Source organism: Danio rerio, chromosome 5, assembly GCF_049306965.1.
Source record: "Danio rerio strain Tuebingen ecotype United States chromosome 5, GRCz12tu, whole genome shotgun sequence".
Taxonomy (NCBI): Eukaryota; Metazoa; Chordata; class Actinopteri; order Cypriniformes; family Danionidae; genus Danio; species Danio rerio.
This window is the reverse complement of record NC_133180.1, coordinates 12,997,343-13,012,500: the sequence shown is the minus strand read 5'-3', so window position 1 is coordinate 13,012,500 and position 15,158 is coordinate 12,997,343. Positions and strand designations below refer to the sequence as shown.

Below are 15,158 nucleotides of genomic sequence, written 5' to 3'. Positions count from 1 at the left end.
GATAGTCTACAGAACAAAGGATCATTATACAACAGCTTGCCTAGTTACCCTAGCCTGCCTAGTTACCCTAATTAATCTAGTTAAGCCTTTAAATGTCACTTTAAGTGTCTTTACAATATCTAGTAAAATATTTTGTACTGTCATCATGGCAAAGATAAAATAAAACATTATTAGAGATGTGTTATTAAAACTATTATTTTTTGAAATGTGCTGATAAAATCTGCTCTCCATTAAACAGAAATTGCGGGAAAAAATAAACAGGGGGGCTAATAATTCAGAGGGCTAATAATTCTGACTTCAACCGTAAATAAATATGCATATTGCCACTCTATGGTCTCCATTGCTTTCCTCAAACAACATTTTTTTTGACCCTTGAACACTGTAGTTTTATTTGAGGCGTGGAGGAGTTTGCATCATGTATCGACATGTCGAGAAAATCCCATTTATTGTGCTGTAAAAGCAAATCCATGTCCACTTCCTGTAAGGATAAAGGCATGGGCTTAAACTGATTTGGTAAACCTGACAACATCTTTACTGTTCATTTTATTAGGTTTACATGTGCTCTGCTCAATGTTTGATTTCTGATACCCCTGCAGAAAAATCCAGCTTAAACCAGCCTAGGCTGGTTGACTGGTTTTAGCTGGTTGACCAGGCTGGTTTTAGAGGGGTTTTGGCCATTTCCAGGCTGGTTTCCAGCCATTTCCAGCCTGGTCTTAGCTGGTCAGGCTGGTCAGGCTGGAAAATGACCAGCTAAATCCAGCTAAAACCAGCTTTACCAGCCTGGTTTAAGCTGGACATAGCTGGTTTTGGCTGGGCTCCCAGCCTGGCTAAGCTGGTCAAGCTGGTTTTAGCTGGTCATCTCCCAGCCTGACCAGCTAAGACCAGGCTGGAAATGGCTGGAAACCAGCCTGGAAATGGCAAAAACCCCTCTAAAACCAGCCTGGTCGACCAGCTAAAACCAGCCAACCAGCATAGGCTGGTTTAAGCTGTTTTTTTCAGCAGGGACATGCTGTATAAGTTGTCCAATCGCAAAAGATTAGGCCCATAATCTGACCAATCAAAGCAGAGCAGGCTCTCTAAAATGCAGGGTTTAGAGAGAACTTAAAAACTGTTCTTAAATAGCTGTAAACTTGGTGTAAGTGATTTTCAAAACAAAAAGGCAACCCTTAAAGAACTTTTTGAAAATAGATTTTAGCTTAGCTTAGTATAGATCATTGAATTGTATTAGACCTTTAGCATCATTAGCAATTATTCAGAAAAGAGTGTAAATAATTTTCCTATTTAAAGCTTGATACATCGTGTACTAAGACCGATGGAAAACGAGAAGTTGCTATTTTTAGATCGATATGGCTTGGAACTATACTCTTGTTCCGGCGTAATCTCTTTTTTTTTTTTTTACTTTGCTGACATATAGATGGACTGTCACAATGACATTACAAAGTGCCTGAAAACATGTTCCAGAACCAAGCTCTAAGCTTGACCACCAGTTAGAATCTGTGTATTATCATTGCACAGTCATGGTATGGCAGCAAAGCCCCTAATTTTTATGACGGATTGAGAGTACAGTTCATATCTGCTATATATATGAGATCATTTTTTCATTCATTCTTTTTCTTTTCAGCTTAGTCCCCTTATTAATCCGGGGTCGCCACAGCGGAATGAACCACCAACTTATCCAGCACATGTTTTACGCATAGGATGCCCTTCCAGCTGCAACCCATCTCTGGGAAATATGCATGCACACTCATTCACTCACATACACTACGGGCAATTTAGCCTACCCAATTCACCTGTACCACATGTCTTTGGACTGTGGGGGAAACCAGAGAACCCTGAGAAAACCCATGCAAAAGCGGGAAGAACATGTAAAATCCACACAGAAACGCCAACTGACAGACAGTATTGAAAAGATGGCTTGGAGGCTGGGTTTGTGGAATTATGGGAGTTTTCTGGGAGAAATAACAAAACGGGAGGTTGGCGGGAGATTGGTGTGAAATACGGTCAACTCCCGAGAAAAAAACAGGAGTGTTGGCAGGTATGATACAGTTCCCAGATAGTTCGTAGCTATATCATTCAAGAAAATAGCAACTTTTCTAATGCTAATGGTCTTATCCGATTCAAAGATTTATGCTAAGCTAAGCTAAGCTAAAAGTGCTTCCGCCAGAGTGAAGATTGACTGAAATGGTTAAAAAATGTAGAATTTAATTATTTAACTCTATGTGAGCTCACTAAAATGATGTCATTAAGTTATTTAGTTATTCATTCATTCATTTATTGTCTATTTATGAATTTGCTCTGGTTTCCCCAACAGTCCGAAGACATGTGATAGGTGAAATGAATAGAATTAAATTGGCCGTAGTGTATTAGTGTGTGTGTAAATGCATGAGTGTGTGGGTGTTTTCCAGGGATGGGTTGCAGCTGGAAGGGCTTCTGCTGTGTAAAACATATGCCAGATTGTTTCAACACATTTCTAAACATAATAGTTTTAATAACTCATCTCTAATAACTGATTTATTTTATCTTTGCCATGATGACAGTAAATAATTTTTGACTAGATATTTTTCAGGAGACTTCTATAAAGCTTAAAGTGACATTTAACCCTTTAACAGGCAAAATCTATTCTTTTAACTGTTGCAAATCAGCAACGCCTGCCTTGAGAGGGTTAAAGGCTTAACTGGGGTAATTAGGCAAGTTATTGTATAATGATGGTTTGTTCTGTAGACTATAGAAAAACAAAATAGCTTAAAGGGGCTAATAACGTTGACCTTAAAATGATTTTTAACAAATTAATAACTGCTTTTATTCTAGCTGAAATAAAACAAATAAGACTTTCTCCAGAAGAAAAAATATTATCAGACATACTGTGAAAATTCTTTGCTCTGTTAAACATCATTTTGCAAATAAATTGTAAAAAAAAAAAAAAAGAAATTCAAAGGGGGGCTATAATTCTGACTTTAACTGCAAACATCCAGAATATGGCCTGCTTAGCATGAGTTTTATCACAGAATTGATTGGCTCAATGCTCATATCCACACGGGACGCCACACAGAGCGGATTCTCCATCTGCACTTCTCTCTACCTAACTCTGGCCTTTCCAGAGGCAGTGCGTGTGCAGGCCAAATGAATAAAACAATGGATGGATGGTTGACGAAACGAAGGAATGTTGCTCTGTTGGGTCCTAACACAATTGCGTCCTCAGCTGTTCTCTCCATATGGAGGCTCTGTCACACTGTCAGTCTATATGGGAGGCGAGTACAAGCTGTCCAGCTGGTCAAACTGAGGGACTTTACCTAGAGGTGACCCTACAGCCATTCTGACGCTTGTCCCTTCTGCCCATTCACTTGCGTTGTTCTCTGCCACTGCCGTTTTTATTTCAGCTGAACGTTCACAATGGCTTATGAAAGCAGCTGTGAGATATTTTATGCACGTTTTGTTCTTTTATTTATTGGCGCATTATTTTGAAGTCTGTATATACATTATTACCCCCCCCCCCCAAGTATATTTTCCCCAATTTCTGTTTAACAGAAAGAAGATTTTCTAAACATAATAGTTTTAATAACTCATTTCTAATAACTGATTTATCTTTGCCATAATGACAGTACATAATATTTCACTAGATAGGGAAATTAGGTTAATAAGGCAAATCATTGAATAACTCCAGTTTGTTCTGTAGATGAACAAATCTAAAAAAAAAAAAAAGTTTAAGGGGGCTAATTATATTGACCTTAAAATGGTTACAATTTTTTTTAAATAACTGCTTTCATACTAGCTGAAATAAAACAAATAAGACTTTCTCTAGAAGAAAAAATATTATAGAAAATACTGTGGAAAAATTCCTTGCTCTTTTTTGAGACAAGGAAAAAAAAAAAGAAAAGTAGGGCTAATAATTTTAATTTTAACTTGACAAAATGTTTTTAGTGTGGCCAGACAGAATCTGTGGACATTTTTTTTTCTATTTTTCTGCAGAATTTTGTTTAAAAAATTACACAATACACACATAAAACATATGCCTAAGTAATTGGCGGTTCATTCTGCTGTGGAGATCCCTGATAAATCAGGAACTAAGTTTAAAAAAAACAGTCTGTGTTTTTTGCTATTTCTGAGCAGAATTTTGTAAAAAATCTGTGGATTTATGCAGAATGAATTTGGGAGTATAGTAGCTGAAATGCAAAGCATTAAACTAAAAAGAATGTGTAATGTGATGTGACGCTGACAACGGGGTTGAGGATCAAAACGCGGGTCTATTAAACAGAATGGTCAGCCAAGCAACAGTCAACACAGGAGCTAACGGATCTATACGGACAATCCAAAGTGGTGGTCAATACACAGGCAAATGGGTCAAATGGCAGGCAGCATATATACAGTTGAAGTCAGAATTATTATACCCCTGTTAATTTTTTCCCCATTTTCTGTTTAACGGAGAGAAGATTGTTTCAACACATTTCTAAGCATAATAGTTTTAACAACTCATCTCTAATAACTGATTTATTTTATCTTTGTCATGATGACAGTAAATAATATTTGACTAGATGTTTTTCATGACACTTCTATACAGCTTAAAATGACATTTAAAGGCTTAACTAGGTTGGTTAACTAGGCAGGTTAGGGTAATTAGGCAAGCTATTGTATAACAATGGTTTGTTTTGTAGACTATTGTCAAAAATATAGCTTAAAGGGGCTAATAATATTGACCTTAAAAATAATAAAAAACTGCTATGGATTACATTTTCGAACAAACATAGATATTAATCCAGGATCGTGTTGTATTTGGCAAAATCACGACATGCGACTGTAAATAAATATTGTTAAACTGTTTTAGCTTTGCCTCGTGTGACTGGCAAATGTATATTCAATTAAAAAAAGAAGTAATATCTACGTACATTTTCCCAGTGATGGGTTGCAGCTGGAAGAGCATCCGCTGTGTAAACGTATGCTGGATAAGTTGGCAGTTCATTAAGCTGTGGCAACCCCTGATTAATAAAGGGACTAAGCCGAAAAGAAAATGAATGAATGAATAAACATACATTTTTCAGTAACCATGGCTGTAGTAAACCATCAAACTATGGAAAAGACACTATCATCCAACACATTTCCAGATTTCTACTCTAGATGATTGCATAATCAGCAGATTTAGACATCTGTATTATAGTATTTAAGCAAAGTATGCCAGATCAGATAGTTTAGTGTAATTTAAAGATGACTGGGAACACATCATGCTAACTCATTCTGCACAGTTTTTTTAAACACACAATTAAATGACAGCATTGAGTGCAAATCCAGGGTTTTTTTATGTATTGAATTTCTCTTCAGTGCTGCAAAAGGGATTTCTTTTTCTTCACCAATTTCAAGCTGAACATTTTAACGTTTGATTTTAAATTGCAGAGCTCAGATGATTGGGCTTTTCAGCGGCGCTCTTCATTCAATGATTGTTAATTAGCTCTTAAGTGTGGTTTAGTAAACTTTAACATGAGCATGCTCTTTAGGGCAGAACACTGCGTTTTTCAGCAGTCAGACTCATTTGTTAATTATCTTTGATGACTTCTGACTGTATCGGCGACGGGGATGCAAAGTGACGACGTGCGGCAGAAGTGCTTTAAAGCTTTTCAACTGCTTTATTGCGGCTCCTCAGGGAGGCCTGTGGCGCTCTCCACATGTGCTCTTACACACACACTCCAGCTTATACGTATGAGTAGCTCTATCTGACTTTTTGTTTTGTTTAAGATAAACAATTTATAATTGAGATCTGTTTATGTAACGTATGTTTATAAATATTATCATTCATTCATTTTCCTTCAGCTTAGTCACTTTATTTATCAGGGGTCACCACAGTGGAATGAACCGCCAGCTTGTACAGAATATATTTTACACAGCGGATGCCCTTCACACAGAAATGCCAACTGACCCAGCTGAGACTCGAACCAGCGACCTTCTTGCTGTGAAGCGGCAGTGCTAACCACTGAGCCACTGTGTCCCTTCTTATAAATACTATATATTTTACAATTTTTTTTCAAATTTACAGTATAACAAAATAACTAGGCCTGTTATGATAAGGAATTTTTGCTGTGCAATATAAATCGTCACAGAAGTTGTTGCGATAAGCGATATTATTGTCATTTCAAGAGTTCACACTTAGATAATGCTTAACTATTTAAGCAAGTTTGGCATGCTGTTCCGGGAGAGAACCCTGAGCTCGGTGATAGATGAGCCCGAGGCTCCCGCCTGGTCTATAAGCATTAGGAGGGATATGATATCAGGTAGTTCTCGATAGCTTCCCAAATAGATCACTAGCTACGCTATTTTGTAATAAGTGCTTGTGACTTTAACTTTTGTTGCATGGTTTTTGAGTGTGGGAGGAAACCGGAGTACCCGGGGAAAACACACGCGAACATGGGGAGAACATGCAAACTCAACACAGAGAGTATCGGTTGGCTCAGCTAGTGTTTAACCAATGACCTCCTTGCTGTGGGGCAACAGTGCTAGCCACTGAGCCACCGTGTCGCCCGAACTGAGGAGGCGGGAGAAGGGAAGGATGGGGGGAGTTTTCAAAACGAAGATGAGGAATGAAGTTTTGGCTGGATATTTATATTGTATTTAGAGTGTTCCCATTGGCTAGTTAGTGATTAGAGATAGGGATCAGCTGTAGTCAATCCTATCACGTGCTCCTCTCGAAATTAGTTTAAGAAACTTCACTTTGAGATCATTTTATGCTACTGATTGTATAATGATTATATAACAGCTTAATAATGCAAATACAGTAGTCATTGACATTAACATTCTTGCTTTATACACCTTAGTCATACACTGAAAAAAATTATTCATAGATGATTCCTTGGATTTACTCAACTTTTTTATGTTAAGTGGTTGTAAACAATTTTTTTGGACTGAATTTAAACAAACAAATTAAGTTGAACATTGTTAAATTTAATTTGTTTGTTTAAATTCAACACAAATAAATTGTTTGCAACACTTCTGCATGCAACACTTTTTTTCAGTGTAAACTAGATCTGTAAATCTGTGTTGCACTTTTGTACATATTTTGCAAGAAAATGTATTCTTTTGTTGTGGTCCTCTCCTAAAATTCCTTCGGTCAATATGTGGATAAATTAAATTGCCATTTTCTTACCCTTGGAAAAACTGACTTATGACTTGGGTCTGAAATCCGATGATTTCTGGCATATCTTGAATCCTCTATGGGAGTTTTTGAAGAATGTATCTTGAAAGATTTATTTAAATTTATTTATTTTTTTGTTGATTTTATCCTTGACAAAAGACTTGAATTACTAGCGATGATTGTATAATAGATGATTGTATACTAGATATGTATATAATTTGTAAAAGGGATATTTCACCCAAAAACTTCTAAAATTAATTTTTACTCACCTCCAGGTCATCCAAGATGTAGGAGTTTTTTCTTCAGTAGAATATTAAATTAAATTTTAGGCTATACTGTGGCACTTTTACGTCCGCGGCAATTCACAAACTACAACACATACAGGCAAAACAAAAACAAATACTGCCTTTTAACAATACCTAAGGATCCTGTTTTCTTTAATGCTGTACTGAAGGAAAAATGCCACCTTCATCTTGGATGGCTTGATGGTCAGTAATTTATCTGCAGTTTTGATTAAGCAAATACTGCATCACTAACATTCATACTTTGTGGGTCATGTTTTTCAGCACTATCTGGTATGAGCTCCATGCGCGCGAGTGGCCCTTTAAGAACCAGCCGGCTGAAGTCATTATCTGGCAGGTGGGAAGTGGAATGAAGCCCATCCTCACTCAGATCGGCATGGGCAAGGAAATATCCGTGAGTTTTCACACACATTCCACAGCTTTTATATAGGCAAAACAAATGAAAAAAGTTTTATTAGCTACTTTCATTTGGCTAAAGATTTTTGCAGCATATCAGTAAAGGTCAGTTTTTATTGTATGCACATGGGGGATTCTATAACTCCCAGGATACATGATGGAAAAAATACTAATTCAAACAACAAGAAATCATGATTTTTGGCAACATAAGACACATTTTACATAAGATATTGTATTATTATGGCATGTAACATCTTGTGCTCTATGAAAAAAAGAAACACATTTTATAAATAATCAAATAGCTAAATTTATTTTCAATTTAAAAGCAGAAAAATTTGGCAATTATAAAATCACTTACAATATATACTGTATAGTCACAAGCCAGTTTATTATGTACACCTTGGTAAAGCAAATATCAAAATACCCATCACATGGCACCATTTAGGCATGTAGAGCTCAAAATAAGCATCAGAATGCAGAAAAAGGACATTTGGCATGGTGCAAATATTCCCCTTAAAATGGCTAAACGAGGGAGCTGATTGAGACTAACCCAGTGAGGTCACTAAACTGAAATGGCCTCCCCAGTCACCAGTTCTTAATCCAGTAGAGCAGGGGTCGCCAACCCTGTTCCTGGAGAGCCACCTTCCTGCAGATTTCAGTTGTTACCCATATCAAACACACCTGAACCAATTAATTAGGACCTGAACACCACATGATAATTACAGGCAGGTGTGTTTGAAATGGGTTGCAACTGAAATCTGCAGGTTGGTGGCTCTCCAGGAACAGGGTTGGCCACCCCTGCAGTAGAGCACCTTCCGGATGTGCAGAGATTCACATTATGGATGTGGAGAAGGTGACAGATTTGTCAGCCACTGTGTGATGCTGTCATGTTAATGCAGATCAATATCTCTGATGTTTCCAACAACATGCTAAATCTATGTTATGAAGAATGAGGGCAATTCTAAAGGCAAATAGGGGGATGGATGGATGGATGGATGGAGGGATTTTGGATTGGTGGATGGATGGATTGTGAATAGTTGATGGATGGATGGATGGATGGATGGATGAATGGATGGATGGATGTATGGATGGATGGATGGATGGATGGATAGATGGATTTTGGATTTTGGATTGGTGGATGGATGGACTGTGGATAGTTGATTTATGGATGGATGGATGGATGGATGGATGGATGAATAGATAGATAGATAGATAGATAGATAGATAGATAGATAGATAGATAGATAGATAGATAGATAGATAGATAGATAGATAGATAGATAGATAGATAGATAGATAGATAGATAGATAGATAGATATCCTTATGACTAATATGCTATCATCTAAAAAACTTTATTTTGACATCACTGGGACTTTTTGTCAAGTTTAAACCTAGTACTTGATCAGATTGTTCTTTCTCTGCAGGACATCCTGCTGTTCTGTTGGGCGTATGAACAGGAAGAGCGGCCCAGCTTCTCCAAGCTCATGGAACTACTGGAGAAACTGCCGAAACGCAACCGTCGCCTGTCTCACCCAGTACACTTCTGGAAATCAGCTGAGTATGTGAAATGAGCTAAACTCAAAACCGCCTGTTTATAAAACAAATAAACAAACAAAATAAAAAATCGTGACGTTAAAATGGAGTCAGTCGACGCGGCTGAGAGAACCTAACAAGAGTGGTGCATGTATTCTGCTGTATTTAGCGACGTTTCCCAAACGCAGTCATCATTTATCATATTTAGAGCACACAATATTATTGGTGTATGATTTGGTTCTGAAAGGCAGATGTTTTCTCTCTTTTGTTTGATTTCTGTTTTTTGTTTTGGCTAAATGTTTGATCTGTTTTGCATATCAACTGCTTGTGATTATTTCTCATTATCTTCAAAGAGTCCACTTTCAGTGAATGTTTTCTTTCTTTGAACCTCTGCAATGCATTTTTTGTTTATTTATAAAACTGATACTAGTGTTATTCAACTTTTTGTCTGTATTGTTTTTTCTTCTTTTGGAATTCAGTCGTTTGATGAATGTATTCATTTTATTTCGATTTGACAAATGTACCCTTTTGAACTTGTTTTACTTGTTCGTCATTTCGTCATTCATGCTGTATGTGTTTCACAGAACTCCATGCTTTTTTATGCGCGGACATTCCGAAGCTTTACCGTAACCATGGAGACGAGTGTTCCGAGAATGCGAGGAACTTCTCTCCCTTCCTTTCGCATTGTAGATAAAGTAGCGCGTGCAGCTGTGTCACTCATTTACTTTGCCTATATAGAAAGACGCGTTCGTACAATGGCGCCGTAACTGAGCGTGTATATGTTTATTATCGACACTTGAATTGTATCATGCCTAACTGTGACAAAAACAGAATTACCTAGAGGTAAACTGCTATTCCTGAGCCTACAAAGAAAGGGATAGATATGACAGACTGTATCTATCACACTTACGAACCTTTTCTTATCAGTGCATACGAATGTTTAGCATAATTTAAAAGCTTTGCTTTGTTTGTACTAGGCTACACACATGTTATATTGTAGAGAACATCCAGTACCATGAGTAATAGTGCACTTTTCACCATTTGTATATTATTATAAACGACATCTCATTATTATGACTGTTGCATGTTGCAAGTTCTGGAGTGTCCATGTTGTAACACGGATCGGTGTGAAGGTCGGTGTCGCTCGCTAGGTATGGCTTAAACTAAACCGCTATCCCGCTTTCTCCACCATATCAGCGCCATGCACTCTGGGTACAGACAATCTGCTCACTCGTTAAAAAAAGCCATGGTTTTTTGGGTCATAAACAGTGCCAGTGCTCACAAACTTGTTGCTGCTGTTCTTTTTGAAGTCTATTTTAGGATCACAAAAATACAGATGTCGTCGAGTGGGCGTTTATATTTGTACGGTCGACCGTTTTTACACGCATGAGGGCGTTTTTAAGGGGATTTCTTCATGCTACGGACCCCGGATCCATACAGTAGTAGTTTTACAGACTAAACAACGTGAGAAAGTAATAACAGATGATATTTAAAATCTATATCAGGCCTTGTAAGGCACAATTTTAGACCTATGAATAAATGACTGTGCTATAATGTTTATATATATTTTTTTGAAACGGGGCTATGAGGATGTCCGGGACAGTGATTTTGTCAAATTGCGAGAAGACGGGATCTTGTTAACAACCGTTATTAGCAGCTTCCATATCAGGCCTATTTAACAGGCTGTAGATTTTGCTTAATAATCTGTTGCTGTGATTAATATTACAATCACTGAATCCGACCTCATTATCATTGATTATATTTCTGCCCCATTATGAATGTATGAGTTGTTCTGTGTGTGTGTGTGTGTGTGCGTGTGTTGTTGTTAACGTTTTTGTTTTCCTACTTTCCATCCATGCATTTACTTGGTGGTCGTTGATTATTTACCTACACTTTTCCATCGCTCTAGTTTGCGTTTCTTTTCTGATATTTTGTGCCCGTCTTTGCTGATTTCTTTGATGGCCTCCATGATTGAGTTTTTGTATTATGTATTTGTTGTAAGTATATATAAAGCTTGTATTTACTGATGCCTTATGGTCCATGGCTTAGCGACTGGTACACATCACAAGCTCTTTCTTTGCACTCATCCTTTATGAAATTATATGAAAATAAAAAGGTGTTGATTTTGGACTTTTGCTTTTTGTTTGTCATTTCCTTTTACTCTTTGTCATGATTCATGTTTTTTTCGTTCACAGAAAGTCTGTGTTACTTCATGTGGAAGCTTTATACCTGAAACATTGCATTATAAAATATTATTATAAATTATTTAGTGGTTCAGAGAGAAAATGAGAATAATCTTAACGTTAGGGCCCTGATATACTCACAGCAGCATTGAGATGAATATGTAAACATGTGCAGCATGCTTTCTGCTCAATAACAACATAAACATATACTAATTAAAATGTAAAAACAGTAAAGAAAGCATCTGATCATATGTGGATGATCAAGTCAAATAAAACCCTGTCACATATATTTATATAGTTGATCACGTCAATGCAAATAAATAAGTACTATAAATTAAAAACATTGTTCACTTTGATTTCTATAGCAGCTCTCTGATGTTAATGTTTTACTCACGGATGTCTGACTTCAACTGACTGAACAGAGGAAAATGAACCAGAGAAGGCAGAAGAAGGCGGAGCCTCAGAGCCACACCTACCTATTACATAATCTCCATGGACCATTGGAAGTCAAAGGTTCAAAACTCCAAGCATACTTAATTTTGGCCTGATTTTGATGTAACTTCAGTTTGCCTTTTCAATTTCACCTCAAGTATATTGGGCCTTAAGGTAAATGACTAACAACAACTAGATTTCACAATACATATTCACACTTTTTTGCTTTAGCTGAAAGCACAGGTGTCAAAGTCAGTGAAACAGTACTCGCTGCAGCCGCAGCTTGATGACGTAGCTGACCAGGTCCACTAAGTAGTTGACGATCGTCTACACCTCCCCTAAACCCAACTGTCACAGTAGCATGTGCATTACCTTAGTAGACAGTACAAGAGGCACTACATGATTGACGATCGCCTACACCTCCCCCTACCCTAAACTCTCACATGGTCACCCACTGAAGCTGCGCCTGGTTGGAGACCACATGGGAAAGCTAGGTTGCTGCCGGAAGTGTTGTTGGTGAGACCAGCAGGGGGCGCTCAACCTGTGGTCTGTGTGGGTTCTAATGCCCCAGTATAGTGACAGGGACTCTATTCTGCTCAGTGAGTGCTGTCTTTTGGAGGTGACATTAAACAGAGGTCCCTACTCACTGTGGTCATTACAAAAGCCCTTCAAAAAAGAGTAAGCCAAATCTGGCATCCAGGCCAAATCTGCCCATTGACCTCTGTCTATCATGGCCTCCTAACCATCCCCATACCATAATTGGCTTCATCACTCTGTCTCCTTTCCACCAATCTGGTGTGTGGTGTGCGATCTGGCACAATATGGCTGCCATCGCTGCATCCAGGTGGATGGTCCACACTGGTGGTGGATGAGGAGGCTCCTACCAATGTGTAAAGTGCTTTGAGTGTCCAGAAAAACACAATATAAATGTAAGTAATTATCATTTTTAATCATTAATTATTATTAACTTACCTTAGTGGGCGGTACAAAGTCCACTTCACAGTTGACAATCGCCTACACCTCCCTCTACTTTATACCCAACTGTCACAGTAGCAATGGGCGTTTCCTTAGTGGGCATTACAAGGTCCACTACGTAGTTGAGAATCGCCCACACCTCCCTCTACTCTTAACACAACCATCACAGTAGCATAAGTGTTAGCTTAGTTGGCGGTACAAGGTCCACTAAGTAGTTGACGATCGCCTATACCTTCCCCTACCAGAAACCCAACTGTCACAGTAGCATGGGCGTTACCTTAGTGGGCGGTACAAGGTCCACTACATAGTTGACGATTGCCTATAACTCTTGTCCTACCCTATACCCAACATCACAGAATTATGGGTGTTATTTTAATGGGTGGTACAAGGTCCACTATGTAGTTGATGAGCACCTTCACCTCCTCGTACCCTAAACCCAACTGTCAAAGTAGCATGGGCGTTGTCTAAGTGGGCGGTACAAGGTCCACTATTTAGTTGACGATCGTCTACATCATTAAGCTCTGTGGGCTGCAGCGAGGACATCTTGAAGCCAATTCCTGGAAGGTCGCATCTCTCTGCACAGTTTAGTAAACACACCTGATCAAACTATTTGATTCCTCCCAGCTTGTTTGAAACCTACAGGTAAATGTGTTGAAGCAGAGTTGGAACAGTGCCGAGCTGCAGCCCTTCAGGAACTGGCTTTGGCCCCTGTCGCTTAAAGAAACAAAGGTTAAACAGATTAAACCATTTTCACTAATAAATTGCTTGTATTTTCATTGAAAATGACAAAATAAATATTAAGTAACACTTTTAAATAAAAAAATTAAGATTTTTACAAAACATATTTAAATAATCATTTTTTTAAATTAAGTGTATAAATAGTGTCTCATTTATAGCACTACACTGTAAAAAGTGACATTACTTGATTACTGTCTTAAACTTTTAAGCCATTAGTTGCCATTACTTATGAAAAGTGAGTAAACCTGCCCTGAAATAATAAGTAGATGAACTGTGCATGGGTGATGGTGCACAGTGATTCAGTGGTTAGCACTGTTGCCTCAAAGCAGAAAGGTCACTGGTTCGAGTCAGTTGGCATTTCTGTGTGGAGTTTGCCTGTTTTCCCCTTGTTGGTGACGATTTCCTCCTGGTGCTCCGGTTTCCCCCACAACCCAAAGACATGCGCTATAGGTAAATTAAATAAACTAAATTGGGCGTAGTGTATGAGTGTGAATGAGTAAGTGGGTGTTTCCCAGTACTGGATTGCAGCTGCAAGGGCAAATGCTCTGTAAAACATGCGGGATAAGTTGGCGGTTCATTTTGCTGTGGGGATCCCTGATAAATTGAAGGACTAAGCCAAAGAAGAATGAATAAATGAATTGTGCATAATTATAAAAATTAAGTCAACTTAGTAGTTCTAACAGGTTTAATCCCTTTTTAAATACTCAATTTATTGCTTTTAAGGCAGTAGGTTAACTTTTTTTTTTTTAAGTAAAGTAATTAATGACTTTCTATCCACAGTGTATATATAATGTATTGTACCGTCTCTATAAATATACAGTTATACAGTGTTTCTTCCTTAGCTGATGAGTTTAATTAGGTCAAATCACTGCTCAAATGGTAAACAACTTACAGATATATTGCTCAGAATGAGTTTTAAAAAAGTATGCTGTATTAAATATATATATATATATATATATATATATATATATATATATATATATATATATATATATATATATATATATATATATATAGTTTTTATAATTCAGTCAGTATATAGGCTATATATATATTAAATTCAATTTAAAAAGGATTATTTTATCAGTAGGGTTGCAGCTGAAACGGCATCTGCTGTGTAAAACCTGGATTTGTTGTTGGTGGTGATCCCTTATTAATAAAGGGACTGAGCCGAATTAAAATGGATGAATGAAAACAGATTTTTTAATAGTGATGATTTAAACAAAGAGGGCAAATTAAATGGGCGGGGGTGATCCACCTAATTAACGCATGATGATCTCTGCTGAAGGATTCCAAATATGATGTGTGGGGGGTCTGCCTTTTTATTATGGATGAAAAGTTTAATCTCATCTGTTACTTAAGTAATAATAACAATAAAAAGTAATAGATAGTGTAAACATACATTTGACCTCCCCTATAACGGTTGGTACCATTGTCAAGGCAAGCTCGCGCCTTGGCTTGAAGCATATATGCGGCAACACATCGTT

General features: G+C 37.6%; 1 protein-coding gene across 6 annotated transcripts in view; it reads left to right on the top strand.

The window, feature by feature from the left end:
• ksr2 (kinase suppressor of ras 2) overlaps positions 1-11,478 on the top strand; it is a 216,187-nt gene extending 204,709 nt beyond the window's left edge. For 4 of the 6 annotated variants that reach the window (XM_009301241.5, XM_009301240.5, XM_073950865.1 and 1 more), the window contains 2 exons: positions 7,678-7,807; positions 9,235-11,473. In XM_009301241.5, coding sequence (XP_009299516.1) covers positions 7,678-7,807; positions 9,235-9,381 — 277 coding nt within the window. In that variant the 3' untranslated portion in view covers positions 9,382-11,473. 6 annotated transcript variants of the gene reach the window in all.
• Positions 11,479-15,158: the final 3,680 nt, after the last annotated feature.